Here is a 22,605-nt window from a genome sequence, read left to right as displayed (position 1 = left end):
CTCCATGTTCCGGCCGATTTGCTCTTTAAAGATTTTGTTGACGAGGCGCTGGTAAGTGGCGCCAGCATTCTTCAGACCGAAAGGCATCACCTTGTAGCAGTACAGCCCCCGGTCTGTTATAAAAGCAGTTTTCTCCTCGTCCTATGGGGCCATCATTATCTGGTTGTAGCCGGAGAAGGCGTCCATGAAAGACAGCAGCTGATATCCGGAAGTCGCGTCGACCAGTTGGTCTATCCGCGGAAGCGGAAAGCTATCCTTGGGGCATGCCTTGTTCAGGTCGGTGTAGTCGACGCACATCCTCCACTTCCCGCTCGCCTTCCGGACAAGTACGACATTTGCCAGCCACTCGGGGTAACTCACCTCTCTTATGAATCCTGCCTCCAAGAGCTTGTCTACCTCCTGGTCGACCACCCGGATCCGATCCGGGGCACAGTGTCTCTTCTTTTGCTTTACTGGTCGGTGGGTCGGGTCGACGTTGAGGGCGTGAGAAATGACCTTCGGGTCGATCCCGGGTACATCGGCCGCCGACCAGGCAAATACATCGGCATTCGCTCGGAGGAATTCCACCAACCGGGCCCGAGCTCCCGAGTCGAGATTGGCGCCGACCCGGACCGTCCGGTCTGGGCGGCCTTCCTCGAGGGGAACTTCGACCACACCCTCGGCTGGCTCCCCCTGCCGCAAGGCCACCTCGTCTCTGGCATCAAGGGACTCGACGCTTAGGGCTTCCACGGGCTTCTTCCCTTTGAGAGTCGCTAGGAAACATTGCCGTGCGGTCGGTTGGTCACCTCGGACCTCTCTGATCCCAGCCGCCGTGGGGAACCGCATGAGCAAGTGGTACGTAGAGACCACCGCACGAAGGGCGTTCAGTCCAGGTCGTCCGAGGATAGCGTTGTAGGCCGAGGGAACACGGACGACCAAGAACCCGAGTCGCACCGTGGCTTCTGCGGGTGCAACGCCCGCAGTCACAGGCAGCTCAACGACTCCTTCGGCCGGGACAGCGTCACCAGTGAATCCGATGAGGGGGGTGGATGTTTTGTGCAACAATTGTCTGGTCAAGCTCATTTTTTGGAAGGCCTCGTAAAACAAAATATCAGCTGAGCTTCCACTATCAACAAGAACACGCCTTACATCATAGTTTGCCATAGTGAGGGAGATCACCATGGCGTCATCGTGGGGAGTCTGAACCCCCTTTACATCCTCATCAGAAAAGGTGATTACATTACCGACCCTCTGCCTCTTTACGATGGCCGTCTCTGACGCTTCCGCCGAGCCCCCTGCGTTCCTCACGGGCCGTGAGCAGCCCCCAGTGATAGTGTGGATCACGCCCGCAACGGGTCGATTCTGCTCCCGAGGCTCCGGAGGAGCCGGGTCGGCTGGACGCGGGTCCGCGGGGGGACGTCGGTCGTTCACATATCGTCCGAGATGCCCCCGGCGGATGAGAGCCTCGATCTCGTCCCGAAGCTGGAAGCAGTCTTCGGTGTCGTGGCCGTGGTCCCGGTGGTACTCACAGTACGCCCGGGAGGGCCTCCTCCCAGGGATCTTCCGCATCTGTCTCAGGGCCGGGAGGTCCTCCCGCCCCTTGATCTCCATAAGGATCTGGGCCCGGGGAGTCAGGAGAGGGGTGTACCGGTTGAAACGTCGGGGCGGAGAACGAGGGCGTGGGGCGCCGTGGTTCCTCGCCGGCGACGGGCTTCTGCGCCGACGCTGGGGCGTCGGGCTCCTCCTCTGGCGTGCCTCTTTTCGCCTTTTCTTCCCAAGCTTTGGAGGGATCTCGGCTGCCTCCTTGCTCCGGTGGGCGGCCGCCTCCTCGGCGTCCGCATACTGGTTCGCCCGGGACAACAGCTCCGGGAAGCTCCTCGGCAGGCGTTTGTCCAGGGAGAAGGTGAGTCTGCCCTTCCGGAAGCCGCGCTTCAGGGCTGAAAGAGCTACCTCCTGGCTCAGGTTCCGGACCTCCAGCGTAGCCTTGTTGAAGCGGGTGAGATAATCCCGCAGGCTTTCTCCCTCGTTTTGCCGAACATCAAAGAGGGAGTCGGAGACCAGTCGCCGCCGGCTACTGACGGCGAAATGAGTGATGAAGAGGCGAGTGAACTGGTCGAAGGACTGGATTGAGTTAGCCTCCAGGCCGGCGAACCACGCCCTTGCCGGGCCACGGAGGGTTGCTGGGAAAGCCTTGCAGAGGAGAGGATCTGATGCTCCGTGGAGGAGCATAAGGGTCCTGAAACTCTCGACGTGATCCCGCGGGTCCGCTGCCCCGTCATAGGGCTCGATCGCCGGCATCTTGAACCCCGGCGGATTCGGGGTCCGCAGGATCCTCGAGGCTAGCGCCGGCTGGGAGGAGATCTCCAAGTCGGCGAAGGGATCTTTGGAATGGCCCTTCAGGACCTGGAGTTGTCGGTGGAGATCGTCCACCCGCCGGTCTAGGGAGCGCGACCGGTGGGCGGAAGACAAGGAGCGGCAGGAGGGAGACCGACTGGAGCGCGGGTTCCTCGAGGACTGGGGGGTCTGGGAATGCGCCCGGGTCCGCCTCTCGTACCCCGCGCAGCTCCGATGAGAAGGTCCCGGCAGAATGGAACGCGCTCGAGAATCCTCCTCGCGCCGGCGCTCCTCCCCATGGGAGAGGAAGGAGCGCGGGTTGAGGAGAGCAGGCGAACGCTCAGGCAGCAGCGGCTCCTGAGCCCGCTGCGACGCCCGGGACATCACACCCTGCAGATTCTGCACTGCCTCCGCGAGGGTGCGAACCTGCTGGGCTAGCTGGTCGAACTGAGCGGCTTCGACCGTCTGAATAGGCGGTGGGGCGGTGGAGTGTTGCTGAGAGCGCGTTGGAGATGCAGCGGCCTCCCGGCCGGAGGCGCGAGAGGCCCCGCGACCGGAAGCGTTGGAAGCTCCACGACCACCTCGCCGTGCCATTACGATCGCTCTGAGATCCGGCCCTTCCTCTAGCGCCAACTGTTGCTGGTGGTCCAAACCGAGAACGATTGGCACAGCGGTGTGAACGGGGTTCCCTTGGAGTTGGGTTGGTTGCGCTCCACCTTCCACCGGGAAACCTGCAAGCAAGCCTCGCACCACCACTGGGGTAGTGGGGGCCCTCCGACGATCAAGTCAGAGAGGATTGAAGGAGAAGGAGAGAGAGCAGTAGCAGGTAAGAGAATGCTCTGGAAAACTTTTTCTTACCTCCCCCCTTCTCCCCCCAGCCGCATATATACAGGCTGGGGGGTCCTTCTGGGGGGTTGGTCATCGTGTAGCACGATGGAGCTGCCACTGACATGGCCGTTACAGGGCGTCGTGGGGCAGCGCTGGGTACGGCCATGACAGGGCGTAGTGGAGCTCCGCTTTGTACGGCTGTTACAGGGGATCGTGGAGCAGCGCCGGATACGACCGTTGCAGGGAGTAGTGGAGCAGAGGGCCGCGGCGTGCTTCAGGGGAACAGCCTGTCGTTGTCGAGAGATTACCGACTCGGGGTCGGACTGCTGGATCAAGGGGCAGCCGACTCGGGGTCGGGCTGCGAAGCCGAAGATATCCGACTCGGGGTCGGACTGCTGGATCAAGGGGCAGCCGACTCGGGGTCGGGCTGCGAAGCCGAAGATATCCGACTCGGGGTCGGACAGCTGGATCTAGGGGCAGCCGACTCGGGGTCGGGCTGCGAAGCCGAAGATATCCGACTTGGGGTCGGACAGCTGGATCAAGGGGCAGCCGACTCGGGGTCAGGCTGCGGAGCCGAAGATATCCGACTCGGGGTCGGATTACTGGATCAAGGAACTGCCGTAGTCTTCCTGGGTGCGCGTGCCGGTCACGTGGGGCGTGGCGGCTAAGTTCCCCCGTAACACATATATTTTAAGTTTCTACTATCTTATTAAGAAGAATATTAATGTCCCTTATGTCTACCTTTTCCTAATAGCGAGATTCTTGTATGGTTTTGCATTGTCTTCACTTCTCCATTACCTTATTAATTGCAAAATCTCTCATAACTTTTGAACTCATATTATTCTTTTCTATTTAGAGAATTAATTTATATCTTTAGTTTCAAACAAATATATATTAAAGTTGTACAATACTTAAGTATTTACTTGTTTCCTTATTTTTCTATATGTCTTCTACTTAAAGGTTAAAAGGATTTTTTGTTTAATTATTTCGACATTTCTTATAATGCACATATATTTGTCAACTTATGTTATTATATTTATCGTATATATCTCTATTTTCATACTAGTCCTTAATATCCTATTACTTATTATAGAAACTATATTCCATGCCTTCATCTCCTTTACTAATGATAGATTTATATACAGATAACTATTTATACTAAATTTTTATTATGAAATGAAATATTTAGTATAGGAGTTGGACAAATACATCTCAATAATATTTTTAACTCAATAATAAGTCTAAAAATTGCATGTACCATGTCAAAATATCTTCAAAATAAATTAGGCCAATATTTTGAATAACAATTAAAATTAATCATGTAATAATATTAGTTCTTATTATTTATGAGATTTTGGTTGACTGGATAACTATGCTTTAACCCAATGGCTTAATTTTTTTACTTCTCTTTCTATTTTTATCAAATAAACTATATAAACTGAGTCTAGATAAAATGCTGTTATAAGGTTATTATTTCTTATGCATTTTATCATTTTTCCTTAAAATAGCTTATAAAATCCAATACCTATATATTAAAATGGCTGGAAAACGAAGTTCAATGCTATAGTTATACATAAAACTAGTATTTAGGAAAATTTAGTCCAAAAAATTACTATAAGATTGTATATATTAGTTGAATATGTGGTAGTTCATGATAAAAGTAAGATAGGGGAGGGAATTAAGTGCAATGATTGATTGTCAATGTTATAACTCAAATTAATGATACATACAAATAATTGGTAAGATATGAGAAGGCACCAATTTAAAAATTATATGGATGGATTCCTCTATTTTCTACTTATGATATGTTTATTCATTTAGTCATTCCTTGTTAGTATAATTTAATCTATATTTATATATATCATATTACTTGTATTTTGAGATATCAAGGATATATGGGCAATGTTGCTTGACCGATTCTAAAAGAAAAAAATATTTGGGTATTAAAAAGATCAGCAATGAATAGATAATATTGTGGCAACTGTTAAAAAGTTGATTAGGTTAAAAGTCAAAAAAAATCATAATATGGACATATACAAATTAAGATATTATTTATAGTGATACAATAATGTATTTTACATTTAGTATTATGCAAGTGTCTTCGTAATAAAGTATGCCACAATATTTATGTAATTTTAACTATTTGAAAGTTAAAGCCATACATTAAATACATGAATTATGCAACTTGATTGTATAAGTTATTAGATTTATGAGAAAATTAAGCACATAGATACCTTTGATCAACACGACGACACAAAATATAAAATAAAATGTTAAAATTTTATTTAAGAGATTATCAATTCAGTGCTGTGATTTCATATGGAAGTAAAAAAAAGAATGGGGTCACAGGAACCTTGCTTAGAATGTGGGATAGTTGAAATCTTAGTAAAATAATTGAAAAAATAACCTTTTGAAGAGTAGATGGAAGGATTCTTATGGATATTGTCATCTTCATATAATTTTCGCTATCATTCATTTTAGCCCAAATTAAGGGTATGAAGGTAATTATACAACTTCTGTTCGAAACCCGCCATCCGAAGCAAGAGGAAGGTTTCTCTCATGCAACTCCGCCACCCTGCTCTGCCCTCACGCATTTTTAGCCTCCCTCGTCCTTTTCCGTCGAGAAGGGAATCCATGCCCTTCGCCTTGGCCTTTTCTCAGGCCGTACCATCGGCCGTCCACGTCCTCAGCTGGAGCTCCAGGGCTTCAAAAACCAAACACGACCAAGAAAACCCTCGGAATTCTCCTCCCTCCGATCTCCCATCGACCCTCCAGCCATGGATTCCGCCAAAGAAGTCATGGAGGACAAGGAGGAACGACCATCTCGAAGGCCAACCAAGGCTTTCCAGCCTAGGAGGTTCTTGCTCGGTTCTTCTCCTACTCAGTTTCTTGAAGAAGAATTGTTTTCAAGTTTCCTTTTTTTTTTATTGTGGTTTTCAGTTATCAGATTAAGGTATTCGAGGTTGCAATGCAAAGGAACACTATTGCGGTGCTGGAAACAGGGGCCGGAAAGACGATGATCGCGGTGATGCTTATAAAGGAGATTGGGAGAAAGCTGATTGAAAATGGTAAAAAGATGTTCATATTTTATCTGGCTCCAACCGTTAATCTTGTCAATCAGGTGATGCAGGGATTCTTTGCAAGTTTCGTTTTGCCTTCCTTTTATTGGGAGCTAAGATTTTTGGTAGAGAACTTGACATTATAAGCGATCTGCAGCAATATGAAGTGATCAGAGATCATACAGAGTTCGACGTGGCTGAATACTATGGGGCAAAGAAGATTGGTGAGTGGAGCGCTGAATTCTGGAAGAAGGAAGTTGGCAGCAGAGATGTAATTCTTTTGGCCCTTTATGTCCATTAAACTATGATTTTATGTACATATGCTTGGTGTAGTTCTAGCTACAGTGACTATAATTATTTGGGGTACAACAATTTTTTGATCTGGTAAAAGCTTCTAAAAAAAACATTTTTTTTGACCTAACTTTGGTTTCATTCTTGAAGAAACTTTAATGGTATTTAATCATTTTATTTTATTAGGTACTGGAGGTTGCAATGTTTACTTTTCTTCTCACCGATACAGCATATTCAGTTACTTGAATAACTATGGTTATTACTTACAATTATTAATTTTTGCACCTATTTCCCATGGTAAATCTAGACTTATTATGAGATCTAGTCTGATATCTGAATGCCATGATTTTGGGCAAAACTGTATCTGAATACAAATACATGGTATCATATAATGTGATTAGCTAGTATTAGTTATCATATAATGTGTCATGATTTTGGCCTAAGTATAGAGTTAAGTAATCCGGGACCGCACCTGCTAAGCATGACCAAGTATGTGATGCAAAAAGGTCTAAGTTCCAATCTAGATCACATGCCTATAGTTGTCAAACATGTGTTGTCTGATGCTTGTTGGCCTGATGTATAGGATTCATATTGGTGACATCTTGAGTTAGTGTATATAAACATTTATTGATATATTATAACAACCCAGGACCTCACCCAAAATGGCTAGCCGGAAGGTATTGTTTGGGTTCCTTGATTCTGTATAAGTACCCAAGATCTACCTAGCGAATAACCGATGTGGGACTAAACACACGCCCGCACGGGTCCTCACATACTCCCCCCGTTCAAGCCCTGACGTCCTCATCAGGCTAAGGGTTCAAATTCATTCAAATCTAATCACAAACACCACGATTGGCCCGTGGTCAGCCCCAATGGATCCGTGCTGCAGTATCTCCTAGTTCACATAGGTTATGGGCCGGGTCCGCTCTGATACCATTTGTAACAACCCAGGACCTCACCCAAAATGGCTAGCCGGAAGGTATTCTTTGTAACAACCCAGGACTTCACCTAAAATGGCTAGCCGGAAGGTATTATTTGGGTTCCTTGATCTTGTATAAGTACCCAAGATCTACTCAGCGAATAACCGATGTGGGACTAAACACACGCCCGTACAGGTCCTCACATACTCCCTCCGTTCAAGCCCTGACATCCTCATCAGGCTAAGGGTTCAAATCCATTCAAATCTAATCACAAACACTACGATCGGTCCGTGGTCAACCCCAATGGATCCGTGCTGCAGTGTCCCCTAGTCCACATAAGTTATGGGCCGGGTCCGCTCTGATACCATTTGTAACAACCTAGGAGCTCACCCAAAATGGCTAGCCGGAAGTTATTATTTGGGTTCCTTGATCCTGTATAAATACCCAAGATCTACCCAGCGAATAACCGATGTGGGACTAAACACACGCCCGCACGGGTCCTCACATTATTTGGGTTCCTTGATCCTGTGTAAGTACCCAAGATCTACCCAGCGAATAACCGATGTGGGACTAAACACACGCCCGCACAGGTCCTCACATATATGATAAGCCTATTGGCTTGATATAGGCACACACACACACATAGGGTTCATACCAGTTGTGTCCTTTATTGGAATGTATAAATGTGCATTGATCTGGCTGTAGCATGTCAGAGTGATCTGTGATGATGCATGTCAGCACAGATTAAAATGAAGTTGAGCTGCACTAATACAACCAAACTTAGCTGAAGTCATCTCAGTGAGTTTGGTTTTACGGTTTACCTTTTCTTCTCTATAATGTGACCAATCTCCTTTGAGCTTCTCCATTGTATATTGTTCGATTATTATAAAGCCCAATTTTATGCTAGTTAGATATCTTTAGATAATGCATTGCATATTGTTTGGTCATCTTTATTAGCAATTAGAATATTTCATAGCATCGTTTAGAATGATTGGTTGGCCGTAGATTAAAAGTTTGAATGTCCCAAATGTTTCACTCCTCAAAGTAGGTAATCAAAGTTACTCTAGATCGAAAAAAGGGGAATCCTAGTGTGTCTTATTATGTTGTTTGCATATAAATAAGCACTCGAGCATATCTTTGTCAGAAAATGCTTATTGAGTGTTGGCATGGCATTATATGTTTATTGTAATTTGTCAGCCTCTGATTGGCTTAAAGTTATAATTTACAATTCTGGATCATTAGTAATTTGATGTGAAAGAGGATCCTACTTTGCACGGAGGTTCAAAAACACAATTTTGGGTTTTAGTGTTGCCGAATGAAGTCCAGTTTCATTAGTTTTGGTGGTTTCATTGGCAATTTGAATTTTGGTAGTTTCAACTGAAAATTATAAATAAAGTTGATGAAATTTTGGCAATAAAAGAAAAATAGTTAAGGTCAAGAAAACAAATGTGAGATGATTTTAAAATATATTATATTATCTGCCCTTTATATTAGTTCGCTAGCCATACACTTAGGTGATTGGATTTGGATTGTTGAATGATAAAGTAGTTATTTTACAGAATAATGTACAAATTTACTATTTGATGCTCGGTTATCAGAAGTGGGTGCATGAGCAGATTTGGGCGTGGGCATGGGAAAGTAGCTCTCTTAAGAAAAAAAATTGAATAAGGAAAAGTTGAGGAAGTGGGTGCAGGGATGAGCTCCTTGATATAGTTCAAATAAGATGTGCTACTCCAAGTGGAAGATTCATGCTACTAAAGTTTGACGATAACCAAAAGCAAAAGAATCTAAATGCCTATGAGATTTAGGTTTATAGAATGGTGAAATGTATCTCAGAACTTTAGTTTTTTGTGTATCTCATTCAGTGTTCAATAATTTGGTTCCCATCTTGGACAGGTCAAGCGAGTTTTAGCATCAATAGATTTGGCCAGAAAATAATGAAGATTCAAAAAAATATTTAAAAAAGGAAGCAGTAGAAAAAGAAAAGTAAACAATTTTAGAAAAGGAATCAAGGATCATCTAAAAGCAACCATACAACATTCTGTTATTTTTGAGTATTATTTGGTACGTTCGAGTATATTGTTTGGGTTGTTTATACTAAGATATTCTTTGCATGTATGCCTTTACGAGATGCATGCCTGCATACATATATATTATTATTGATAGACTATAAAGCAGGGTCGGCAGAACTGTTCCGAACCGAGCGGCTCTGATCATATCGAGCTGTCCCGGCAGCGGACTGGGATGATTCTGGCAATGGATACGAAATCCGTCGCCGGAGGAGGAGGAGAAGAAAAAAGAGGAAAAGAGAGAGTGAGCGAGGAGGAAGGGAGAGGGAGAGGGAGAGGAAGGAAGAGAGAGGGAGGTGAAGGTCGACCGGTGAGCCTGCGGAGACCGACAAGCCGCCCGGAGGAGGCTCCTCTGGGCTCTGCGGTTAGGTCCCCTATGTTCGAAATAGGGGACCCGATTGCAGAGCCCTCCTCCGTCCGGGTCGCCGCCCTCCACCAGCCCACCACCGGTCTCTGCCACCCTCCTCTCTCCCTCCCCCTAAACATAGGGGACCCGCTTGCAGAGCCCTCCTCCGTCCGGGTCGCCACCCTCCACCAGCCCACCACCGGTCTCTGCCATCCTCCTCTCTCCCTCCCCCTCTCCTCCTCTTCTCTCCCACCCTCCTCTCTCCCTCCTTTTTTTCTCTCTCCCATTCGCCCTCTCTCCCACCTCCTCTACTGTGTCGATACGGGGCCGACACGGAATGGTATGGGGGCATACCGTTCCGTGCCGTCGGGCAACCAGTCTAGGCCTCCTTTCTGGCATAGCAGACCTTGTTATTATTCACATGACATTATTTTTTAGTTTAACATATCATTTTTGTTTTGAAGACAGTTCCAACACAAAAATCTAAATGTTTATTAAGCTCTAAACTAGTCTAGCCTATTCGAAAATCATACTAGTCTAGATTCTTTTAGACCTAATTTAATAGCACCTCCAAATATTCATAAACTTGTATATTTTAAGCTAAATATTGGGAAGACACTTCTTAATATTAGGAAAATGAAGAAATGGCAAAATCTCTAATGAATTGCTTACATGTACAATTGAATTAAACCATAAAAAATTTTCGGTCAAAACATTGAAATCTGCCCTAGTTTTGGATTAGTTCCAACCATAATTGATAAACTTTGGTTTTAGTATTGTTCTACCCTAGGTCCGCCGAACCGATATTGGGATCCGTACCAGTTGGTTGACAGTTCGGTATGGTACAGGCACACGGTACGGTAAGACATGCTAGTTCCGAACCGGCACGCCCAATTTTGTTTTATGTGGAGTATTTCAAGTTGATTTAATTGGTAATCACTCTTTTTGAACTTTTTCAATGATTTTAAGTCTACTTTGATTTTTTTGATATTTTTTGATGTATTTTCATATTTTTTGATGTTTCTATAATTTCAGTTTAACCTAAATGATGCATCTTATTGTTTTAAAATGATACAAATTATAAAATAATTAGTGAGATATTGCATGCTACAAGGAACAACATGAGATATCCTCAAATCAAGTACTGAGGTAAAAATTATAAAATAATACAATCAATTATATACGTTTAAAGTACAATATACATATCGATATCTAAAATCGGATCGAATGACGATGTCTTGTAGATATCCGGATCATCGGCATAGTTAGGAGGCACATCAATCCACCCATCTAACCAAGCAACGTTGTAATCTTGTATGTTTATCCTATAAGGAACGCGCTTCGGGTTATAAGTACTTTCGGATCTTTCGCCGAAGCTCTGGCTCTGAGGGATATCCTCGGGCTGATAAACTAGTTGATAAAACGACTGTGAAGAGGCCCATCCGAATAAGCCAACAGCAAAATTCGACCCATAAGATGCTCCAGTCTGCGTAGGGCAGTAGCCACCAGAAGATGTCTTAGATGCACCATATCCATATGGGCCATAGGTTGTATGTAGTTGCGAGGTCATTTGCAGTTGCACCGTATCCTCCTGAATGACCTCGAGAAGCCTGTCTCCTATATGCAATTGGATCTTGAAAGGCTCTACCAGATCGTGCATCATGGTCTCTAATCTATGTAGCATGTATAAACTGGGACTCCATTGGGACTGCAGGTGCCTTTTGTTTTTCAGCTCAGATCCATGTAGAATCCAACAATGCTATTTTTCTAATCCCTTGGGCATGCATCAAAGACTACTTATTTCTTATTTTTTTCTAAATTTAGGCCTAGGCCACTGTGCTCATGATCGCATTAAAACTTAAATAAATGAACACCAAATTTTATGCTTCTGATTTTATATTTTTTTAATTTTTATTTTTTAAATATATTTTTTTATTTTTAATCCGAAATAAATTTTTAATTTTAAACATATATATAATTCAAAAATTAAAAATTTTTATGTCACCATGTAGATCGTCCATAGATCTATAACATATAATAAAATCAAGCCCAAATCAAGAATTTTGGCATGATTTCTCCTTATTTTGCAATTTTCGAACTATTTTTTCAAGCCCCAAAAAAATGAGAAAATGAGATAGGGGAGAGAAAGCACACCTTATTTAAGATCGGATGTTTTTTTCTGAAGTGTTGAATCAGTGTGCCTTTTGACCCGGTGGGAAGGAGGAAAGGCGAAAAGTTCTCCGCTGCTTACACATGTTGTTGGGAAGGCCTTCCCAACTCATTTTAACACCAAAAAAAAGGAAAAGGGAGGGGCCCGGTTTTAGAACCGGGTTGACTTGGTGCGAATTGGCCGGTTCGCACCGAGTTCGAATGGAATTGGTCGGTTCTAGGCCAATTAGCACCGGTAAGGTCTGGTTCGGATTTTTTCCGATCGGTTTTGGACCAGTTCCGGCCGGTTTGGGGCCGAATCCAAAGGCCGAACCGACCCGGTTTTCCACCGGGTTGGCTTGGTACAGGCCGTACTAGGTGGTTCGGCTAGGTTCGACATTCCTTGGTTCTAGCGAAAAATTAAAACCATGTTTAACAACTTTATTTTTATTCGGCTGATTTGGGCATGGGCCACCACTAAATGATGCAAGTGGGGATATTACCCAACTTTAATGGTTAAAATTTAAAACTGAAAGTTATATAGCTTTCAGATATTTACCTATATATCTTTGATTTTCAACCTCCCTAAATGAAATATTTCTCTAAGACTTTAGAGTCCCCCACTTGTATGACCATAGAGTTCAATTTTACTTATAATGTTTCAGATTTAGTTCTATATGAGATAATGAAATTACATCTGAACTTTGAATTAACATCTGTTTTGTTTTAATGATTAGACTATACTAAACATTGCATTCTAAATCATCTTCTTGTACAAATATATTTGCATGTGGCTAAATATTAACACATATTATATATTCATTGAAAATCTTACAGTTTTCAATAGAAAATACCATCTTGTTTATTTTGTTTGTTATATGTGCTTTTTGCCCAAATGTCGTATATATTTGGTGCCCAAATAAAATGAGATGACAAAGTAATTTTTCACTTGTCTAGAACTTGATTTTAAGCAAAGTTGTTGGATCTTTCCACAAATGAAATATGCCATTTTCACCCTTCTACCCCATGAGAACATTGGTGTACCAATTTAATATGTATTAGGTAGCTAAAGTTTAGTAATTCATAATCAAACTAGGTAAATATCATCATCTTCTTTGTCCACATAAATCTTTTTTCTTTTAAACTTTTACAGTTTTCCTTACATTCATAATTTATTTTAAATCACCCTTTGAAAATTTTCAGCAATTGTCAGAGGAGTATTGGAGGTTAGTGCATGCTCTGGTCATTCTTTCTTGAAAAATGAGATTTCCTAACAACTAAAGTAGCAAGTTAGGAGAAATAGAAACAACTAAAAGAAAATCTTGCACTCTCAAAAGACAGAGAAGGGAGCTTAGAATTGATTGAACTCAAGACAGGCTTCTTAATTGGCTAGGCACCCCTATTTATAGTTGTAGAAGCCCCCTTAAATCTACCCATGAATATGTCTACATTCATTCCTAGCTAAAAAGGTAGCATATTTTACAAATATGGAAAATGATTGTGCAAAAGAATCTCCCTGTAATTTGCTAGAATTTGATTGATATAAAGTAAAAAGTAGATATAGTATGAGTCTCCTCATGATTGGATAGATTTTTTATAATATCTCCAATTGATCTTGACATTTGGGTTCTTCGAATTTTTTTCAAATCTGTAATGTTGTTTGTCCTTATCATCATATATTTGAGGTTTATATCCCAAATCTTCCTTAACCATCAAAAACTTGGCCCCAAATCAAACATTGAAGCCGTTTGCTGTCTTGAGCAGCTTTTGATATGTGCTAGCTAGGTCCACTGCAGATGCATCAATGGTAATGGGGAATGAATAAGGACTGTGAGCTGCAACTGTCAGAAGCAGTTGTTTCATGGGAGATATACATGCCTCACAAACTACTCGTCATTAGTTCATCACTTTTCAAACATTAAACCACTATGGAATTATTATACTTGGTTCATGGGAGAGAGAGCTTTTCTGCAAACTGTTCTTTAGCATGTATAGAGCAAGCATGGTGAGAAGTCGATTAAGAGGCTACCTAACATTTAAGTGGAAGGTGGCCATTTAGTTAAGTGATCAGGTGGACTTTGTTAACATAATTGATTAGATACATAGACACATGTATAAATATGTAATGCAAAATTAACTAGAGAATTATAAATAAATCAAAATAAATCAAAATAAATCAAAGGAAAAGATATTACTAAATGAAATACTATATCCTATACATTTATATAAGTACCTACTACCTATATTAGTGCTAGACATCAACTAGTTGGGTACAATTTTTCCCTACATACTGTGTAATAGATGACCCAGAAAAAGAAATATAATCTAAAAGTAGCTTTGCACAATGATTATTTATCAATGCAAAATCAGAATGAAACAACCATTAAGAATTAATGAAGCTTGTAAGTCAAGGTATGCCGTACCGGCCCGAATCGGGCGGTACGGGGCGTACTGTATCGGTTTGGTACCGATATCCGGTACGCCAAAAAAATTTTATTCCGTACCATATCGATACTGTGCTAGTGTGGCACCGGTACGTGATCCGGTACCGAGACGGTGAACCTTGTTGTAAGTTGTTACTAATGAAGGTGTTTGGGCACCAATGAGAAAGAAATGGGACTATACCATGTTGACACACTAACCTATTTAAAATTCTATCCCGAGCTCCACCCCTTTGGGTTAAAAATGATGACTAATTATGCTAAATTAGAAACAAACAACCACTCAATGATTAGTTCGTAGGTTCTACTAAGGTGTTTCAGTATCAACGAGAAAGATACGGAATTGTAATTTGCCTTGGTTACACACCTAATACTCCATCCTAGTTAATAATATTAGCCAAACTTGACCGTTTCTAGCTGCGTCGGCTAGGTGATCCTTTTAGATATAATACTACAGCATAGGTTCTCACACCCTCAGCCTGAAATCACAAGTCAGAGACTTGGCAACTGCCACTTACTTATAGGGTATTACCCCACAAGCATGCAAGGTATCCAACACGATATCATAATAATATAAATAAGGAAAAGGAATAAAATCAGAGCAATTAAAATTCAAAATTGAACGATTAACAAGTCCAAAAAAAACTCACAAGAAACTTGACGAATTTTATTCAGAAGAATTTAACTTCAATTGTTCTCCAAATATTTAATCGAAGAAAGAAACCTATAAAATGCTTCCAAGGTCTATACTAAGTAAACAAATACTAATTCTAGGATATGCCGAAGATTCTATTCTCTCAACTAGTACACTACATAATAAAATCCCATCAGCAACTAGTTATCTAGACTTGTAAAGAAAGAAGAGGCCAAATAATGAGCTCAGCATCCTAGTAAATAATGAATACCTTAACTAGATAACTCAATAATAAATTAAATTAATTTCCTTGAATATAGCAAGCATATAAGAAAATTATTATATTTTAATAAGATAATTTTTATAATTAAAAATATTAATGTTTGCTTAATTGTTCATATTCATGATCATAAAACAATTTAAGATGTTATATTTCAACTCAACAACCTATTAGACTATGACCACACTTATATCCTCTGGCAAACTAAAGAACAGCTCTTGGACCTTGTGGAGGGGATAGAATATTGCACTTGTACTCTATGGAGTGGGCTAGAAACCCTCATTTATACTCTATGAAAGGCCTGGAATAATGAGTTTTTGGAATAGACAAAGTACCAAAATATAATCTCCATGTGTGAGGTTCAAAATATGGTCGGGTTGCGAGTTAAAGAATTAAAATGTATTAAAGCTATTCACAAATCACATATACGCATTTATCAAATTCTAAACAAGTATGCATGCTCAATAAAATGTTTCTAAACAATTATGCATAATAATCAGTAATGAAAGTAATACTTTCAATTTACAAATTTATTTTCCATTTAAAATATAATTTTATAAAATTCATGAATTGCATGTTAATCAATTTATAATTTATTTAATAAATATTTATTCAGAGTAAATAAATGAAAAATCTAAGAATAGAGAATCATTACATACCTTGTGGGCGCACTCAGTAAACAATTCCAACTAATCTTGAAAAATTTCTCTGGAACCTAATATTCCAAAAATTATATTTTTATCAAAATATGTCAATGATAAACATATCATGGTTTCAAATATGGCCGGAGGGTAAAATTTTAAATTTATCATTGCCATATTTTGATAAAAATATAATTTTGTAGAGGAATAAAGTAAAAAGGATTCAGAAACCATGATATGTTTATGATGCTAACATTTGGTCTATGCTGGAATAAAGTAAAAGGATTCACAACTAGTACTCTAAGAGATGCTACTTCAGTTTTTTTAACATAGACCAATCTTAGGTACTTCATACTACAGTGCTCAAATTTGTAAAACATACTTGATCATGTCAGCTGATCTGCTACTCTTACCAAGCAAATCTGCTTAGTTAAAGGTATCTTGCCTCACTTGGGGCTAATTATTCAAGCCAAGATACAAACTTTCATTGTTTCCATGCATTTGTATTATCCCTAAGCAAGGTTCGCCATCTGTATCTGACCCTATATCGGACCATGTTGGTACAGTGTTGGTATGCCCGGTACGAGGGTTGGTTTGGCGTACCAAGACTCGGTGCATCTTCGGTCCTAAGTCTTGGTTCAATACTGGTACGGTACAATATGCTCGGTACAGAGCGATACACCAGGACGAGTGTACGACCAAGTATGACCCTAAGTTATCCAACACATTTCATGCCTCTGAGTGATTATGGATCATGGATGAATCATTTACTGAAGGATACTTCTAGGAAATCTAGCAAGTAGACATTACCCATATAAAGCTTATTGTTCAATCCATGGTATGCTGAACCGACCCGTTCAGCATGTATTGGACCGGACGGACCGGTCCGTCCGGTCCGGTTCAAGTATGGAAAACGGTTCGGGCCCCAGAGGGGCCGGAACCGATCGGTATGGTCGCGTACCGGTGCGAACTGGACTGGTTTGCATCAGTACGCGCGCCCGCGCATGCTGCCCAGTGCGCCGTGCGTGGTTCCCCATGCTGGGCAATGCGGGGCGCGCGCTGGGAACCATGCTGGGCAGCGCGCTAGCGCGGGTGAGCTCTGGGAACCGCCCACGCGCTGGAAACCGCACAGGCACGCGGTCCCGCAGCAGACCAGTTCAGAACCGGTACAAACCGGTCCGAATCAGTATCGTGCCGGTCTGGTAGGCGATCGGTACGCCTACCGGTACCGGTACAGCATACCTTGGTTCAATCTCTACTAGTTGCTTTCTCTCTCCACATAATAGTTTGTGTTACCACTATTTCTGTTACTTCATCCTCATTCTAAGACCATCTAATTGGTTCTTCTTTAGCCTTGCTCAGCATTACAATTATATTTCTTTCTGTATGTTATTCAAACATGTGTCCTTGGAATATGACTACCTTTGCTCTGTAGTATTGGGAGAGTGCATGGGAGGCAATGTTTTTCGCTTAGATAGCATTCCAGGCCATGTTGTAGTTAATTGATAGATACTAGTAGTTAATATTAATTAGTATCCATTGACTTGACATAGTTGTTTAATTTGATGGATAATTATGAGTGAATAGTCAACTTTTACATTTTTCATCATAACAGCCAAGAAGTTTCCCAATTTTTTCATCTGTAGCTTAATTTTCATTATTCATTTTTTTGGGTGTGGGGATGGGGCCAAAGATCTGGATGATTTGCGTAGAAAATGCATTAAATTCAACCATCAGTCTATTAATTTGCTTTAACTTTAGGTAAACTACATTTTATACAAACTAACCTGAGAACTCTTTTCTTCTATTCCTGTATGTTTAGTGGGTTAACTGTTCAAAAAGGTACCATCTACTGCATCTTTAATCTTTCCCTTCAAACTTGTTTATATTAAGAGTTCTTGACAGCTTCCATTCTACAGGTTGTGATGATGACTCCCCAGATTTTATTGGATGCTTTAAAGCATGCTTTCCTGACTCTGGACATGGTAAACTTGATAATCTTTGATGAGTGCCATCGTGCAACTGGAAATCATCCATATGCAAAAATAATGAAGGTGCATAAAAAGCTAATCTTGCTAAGTGATAAACTTAATATAAATATATGGAGATACTTTCCTTGTCATTCTTCTTTTGTATGATTTATTTTGTTTTCAGTATCCGATTAACTATTTTCATGCTAATTGTGATGTAGGAATTTTACCACAAGTCTGGACGCAAGCCGGCCATTTTTGGAATGAGTGCATCTCCTGTCGTTAGGAAAGGCAAGATACTATAGGAACAACAGATTATTAATTTTTGGATTGAGTTCATTTTTGGAGCTTTGAAATTAATTAATGCTTCAGTTTTGTTTTGATGATTAATTTGCCATGATGATTACTTGTCTCTACATAGATAAACTTGCTAATAACTCAGTATATCACGAGGCACAGATGGTACACATTACAGGAAGATTATTTCTGTAAGGCATAATTGTTGTCTCAAAGTACTTATTTCTTATTGCAGTCAAGGTGCTTTTTATTATTTTATACTGTATCATTAGTTCTTTGTGTGGTGCTGTATTAGCTAGTGATTATTATTCATTATAATATGACTTCTTTAACTTCACAATGACCATCTTGTTGGCTTGATAGGGCACTGATATTCTCTAGATCTTGTGTAACTATCAACATTTTTAAATTGCCATGGTAAGACATTGATGAATTTAAATGTCTGTTCAAAAACAATAAAAAGCCTGGAGAGGTAGGATAATCTAATACATGTCAGAGACTATGATGAATTAAAACTACATACATACACTAAAAAAAGCAAGATAAGTTCATGACCTCTCTCATTGGAATTATTTCTGTTTGTGGATATTACATTTGCTTTATCTTCTAAATGAACATATATGTACAAGCCTGTTCGGCATCATCAGTTTACACTAGACAGGAAAGGTTATAAAAGCAAGTTCTCGTGAAGAGCTCGTTGTAAGCTGAAAACTGTTTTGCATCTTAATCATACCGAATAATATTGATCCCCTTTTTCTAATTGAACAATCATCATACTTATATATTTACTTTAATAAATCTTTTATTCTACTAATTGAACAAGCAAACTCACCAGATCTAATAAAGCATAGAGTTGGTTGTGCCTGATAATGGATGGGATGACAATCATGAGTTAGTAGCCAAAAAGCTTGTGTGTGGGATGTGAAAGAAGGAAATGGTAGCGGGATATGACCTAAAAATGATGAAGCCCCAAAGTTTTGCTGGATTTTGATGGTCATTTTGATTGCTGGAATTTGACAATGCTTTGACAACAAGGCCTGGCAGTGGCACATGTGTCAGCAAGTTGACCCATGTTATTCCAAATTGATGGCCCAAATGTTCAGACACTTCTGCCAAATACCAACATGCCGGCCAGAAAGTATCATGGAAAATGTTCTGATGTGTTTGGCCTACATAAAACTTTTGAGGACAATGTGGGGAGGCAAATCATTATCTGATTAGGACAAAATCTTGAAAATGTGGTCACACAAGGAAGAAAATAAAAGTACAAGATAAAGATTTCACTAGAAGATCTAGTGTATATCAACGTGCACCAAAAATTGTGACCAGAAAACTCCCATATTGGAAAAAAATCTGGTTTTCCATGTGCAGATTAGGCCGTCATAATTGAGTGCTTCTGCAGTCTTTTAGCATTATGGTGCCTGCAAGACCTTGTCTTACCTTCAGTTAGGTCTACGTATTTGGACTTCTCATGAAGTCTTATGCTAGAAACAACTTCTGTCTTTCTGTACTTGATGGGAGAATGTTGCTAGACATACTGCACAAAACTACAAGCTGTATCTTCTTTGGTGTTTCGTACTCTTTGGTGTTTCGTACTTTATAATTTCTTCTGTGATATTCTGACCATGTTGAAAATCCTTATTTGCACATTTATATTATTCTGGTTTTTTCCTTACAAGAAATGTTTTTGCATGTAAATTCTTGCTTCTCAAGTTACTAGGATTGCCAAACTCCCATTGATCCTTGATCCATAATATTAACTGAAGACTTCACTCCTGTAGAGCCAAGGTCTGCTAAACTGGTCGGAACCAATGAGTTCAGCCTGTACCGTACCGGCACCAGTCGGCATTGGTACGGTTCGCACCGGTACTCGCGGGGAAAAAGAAGAGGAAGAAGAGGAAGAAAGAAGAAGAGGAAGAAGAAGAGAAAGAGGAGAAGACTACCTGTCGAAGGGGGGAAGAGGACCTCTCTTGCAGGAATTTTTGTCTACCGGGTCTCTTTCTTCCTCCTGAGCACCTCGCGGGGAAGAAGACTACCTCGCAGGGAAGAAGACCTCCCTTGCTCGCGGGAGAAGGAGAAAAAGAGAGGAGAAGAGAGGAGGAGAGAGGGAAAGAAAAGAGCGGCTTGGGAAGAAGAAGAGGAGAAGAGAAAAAAAAAGAAAAGAAAAAAAAGAGAATCTAGGGCAGCGCGCGGGGCGCGGCGCGAGTGGGAAAATGCGTCCCCAACTTGCGCCCGCACATGTTCCACACAGTGCGAACCGCGCGTCCACGCGCAGCGCGCGGTTCCCCGCGCAGGCTCGCCGCGCGGGGCAGCGAGCCCACGCAGGCTATCCCGCGTGGGCTTTTAATGCCACAGAGTGGCATTTAATGCCACTCTATGGCATAATGCGGATGTGCGCACGTCCGCGCGTTTTCTTTTTGTTTTTTTGATCCAGTTCGGTACCAGTTCCAATCGGTACCGAACGGACGTACCGGTGGAAACCGGTACGTCGGTTCAGTCGGTACCGCGTACCTTGTGTAGAGTCATAAATGTGCACAAAATTGACATCTTGAGTTTGAAACTTACGGGTTCCTTGTTGATGTTCTCTAAAAACATTTTAATTTGCCAATTATTTCAGAGAAGAATTCCCTTATAAGTTATAGCCTTCACAATGTTTTTACATGCTTTTTTTCCCCTTCTCTTTGGAATATAGTTTCAATTTTTGCTCATTTTAAGTGTCAACATGACTTGCTTGTGCTCTGAAAACAAGAATCATATCAATTTGGGCAAGTTTGAGCCACCTTATGATTCGGATGACTAATATCTTACAATTTTTTGTGGCAAGTCCAGTTGTGTGTATTTCTTTGGCTTGTTATTTCTTACTATATCTGACATATCTCCTTTAAACAGGGGTTTCATCAGCCAAAGGTTGTGAAGAGCAAATATCTGAGCTTGAAAGCATCTTAGATTCTAAGGTTATATTCTATCACCACATAATTATTACGCGATCTCTGAAAACATTGAAATTGCTATTATTTTATCAAAACAAGTTTGTCTTCATTGCATTATATAATAAAATGAAAATGCACTGATAAATTGGTATTTTTTCAGGTTTATACTGTAAAGGATAGAGCTGAAGTTGAAGCATTTGCTCCTTCAGCTAAGATGATTAATATATACTATGATGCCACCAACTTTAACTTTCAAGATATGAAAATTAAGTTAGAAGCTTTAAGGGAGAAGGTAAATTCTTCTTGATCTGGAAATTATAATTCATATTCTAAGGTTGTTTTGAATAAAATTTGTGTTCTGAACAGGTTGATGCTTCACTGGTTAGTTTGCAAGAATCACCGTCCAATCAATTTAAAGACACTAATGATATACTAATGGCATCAAGAAATAGTTTGTCAAGATATCATGGGAAGATTTTGTATTGTCTAGATGAGCTTGGGCTTATTTGTGCAGCTGAGGTACTGCATCATCAAATCTCTGTGATCTAGTTAATTAGACATGTCATATATTATGCAAGAGGTATTATGCATGCCTTAGTATTATATTTGATTGTTGACCTAGATCTTTTGCCATATTTATCTGCTAACTTTTATCACAAACTTGTGTTTTTAATTATGTACAAGGACTCTGTAATTTCCATTTCTGGTATAGGAAACAAGGTAGCATGTTATGAGCTGTTATGATGATGTATACAAGATGTCTTTCCTCATTAAAATCGAGATAGACTTAAGATCAGCCTGGTAAAATGCTAAGAAAAACTCATTGACCATTCAATTTTCTATGTCTCAGTTTTTCTCTACAATAAAGAAGCCAGTTCCTAGCGTAAAAGGAAGAAAATATGTGGTTTCATAAGCCTATTAATTTGCTAGGTTATTGAGGGTATGGATATATGTGCAGCAGATCAGCAGTTTTTCTCATCTTAGTTATAAATTCCAAGAACTTCCAGTAAAGAACAATCTGACTGCACTTTACATTCAGAAACATTGGAAATTTGGAATTGTAGTTTTAATTCTATATCCATTAATTTAGATTTTATGGCATACGATTCATGGAAGAAAACTAGCTTGTACTTTTATCCAACTAGAGACATGTATCATGATTCATGGAAGAAAACTAGCTTGTACTTTTATCCAACTAGAGACATGTATCATGCATTCTCCTTGGAGAATTAGACAAATAGTAGTCTTATCTAATATTGACCATTGGACAGATTCCTTGAAATGCTTTTGAAATTTAGTGTATTCCACTTAGTTTAAACTTTTTAAATATAAGTATGCTTACTGCAGTGCATCGATTTATAGAATGAAAGATCCAGAAACATCTTTTTAAATATCACATCAAGGTTCTGTCAGGCACCTTAAGGAGATTCTCCTGCAT

At 40.9% G+C, this 22,605-nt stretch overlaps 1 protein-coding gene across 2 annotated transcripts in view; it reads left to right on the top strand.

Moving 5' to 3' along the window:
* The first annotated feature begins 5,676 nt into the window (after positions 1-5,676).
* The window catches only part of LOC103711964 (endoribonuclease Dicer homolog 3b-like), a 105,417-nt gene continuing 88,488 nt past the window's right edge, over positions 5,677-22,605 (top strand). The window contains exons 1-8 of one of the 2 annotated variants that reach the window (XM_089929470.1): positions 5,677-5,998; positions 6,082-6,262; positions 6,358-6,471; positions 17,890-18,024; positions 18,162-18,231; positions 21,127-21,191; positions 21,328-21,459; positions 21,534-21,686. In XM_089929470.1, coding sequence (XP_089785596.1) covers positions 5,919-5,998; positions 6,082-6,262; positions 6,358-6,471; positions 17,890-18,024; positions 18,162-18,231; positions 21,127-21,191; positions 21,328-21,459; positions 21,534-21,686 — 930 coding nt within the window. In that variant the 5' untranslated portion in view covers positions 5,677-5,918. Of the gene's footprint in view, positions 5,999-6,081; positions 6,263-6,357; positions 6,472-17,889; positions 18,025-18,161; positions 18,232-19,822; positions 21,192-21,327; positions 21,460-21,533; positions 21,687-22,605 lie in introns of those variants that run through there. The other variant, XM_089929468.1, reaches the window with a different exon arrangement.

Source organism: Phoenix dactylifera, chromosome 3, assembly GCF_051530095.1.
Source record: "Phoenix dactylifera cultivar Ajwa chromosome 3, Ajwa_hap1_PhDact_Kaust_v1.1, whole genome shotgun sequence".
Classification (NCBI taxonomy): Eukaryota; Viridiplantae; Streptophyta; class Magnoliopsida; order Arecales; family Arecaceae; genus Phoenix; species Phoenix dactylifera.
Note: the sequence above shows the minus strand (reverse complement) of the source record. Positions and strands in the feature narration are given on the sequence as shown.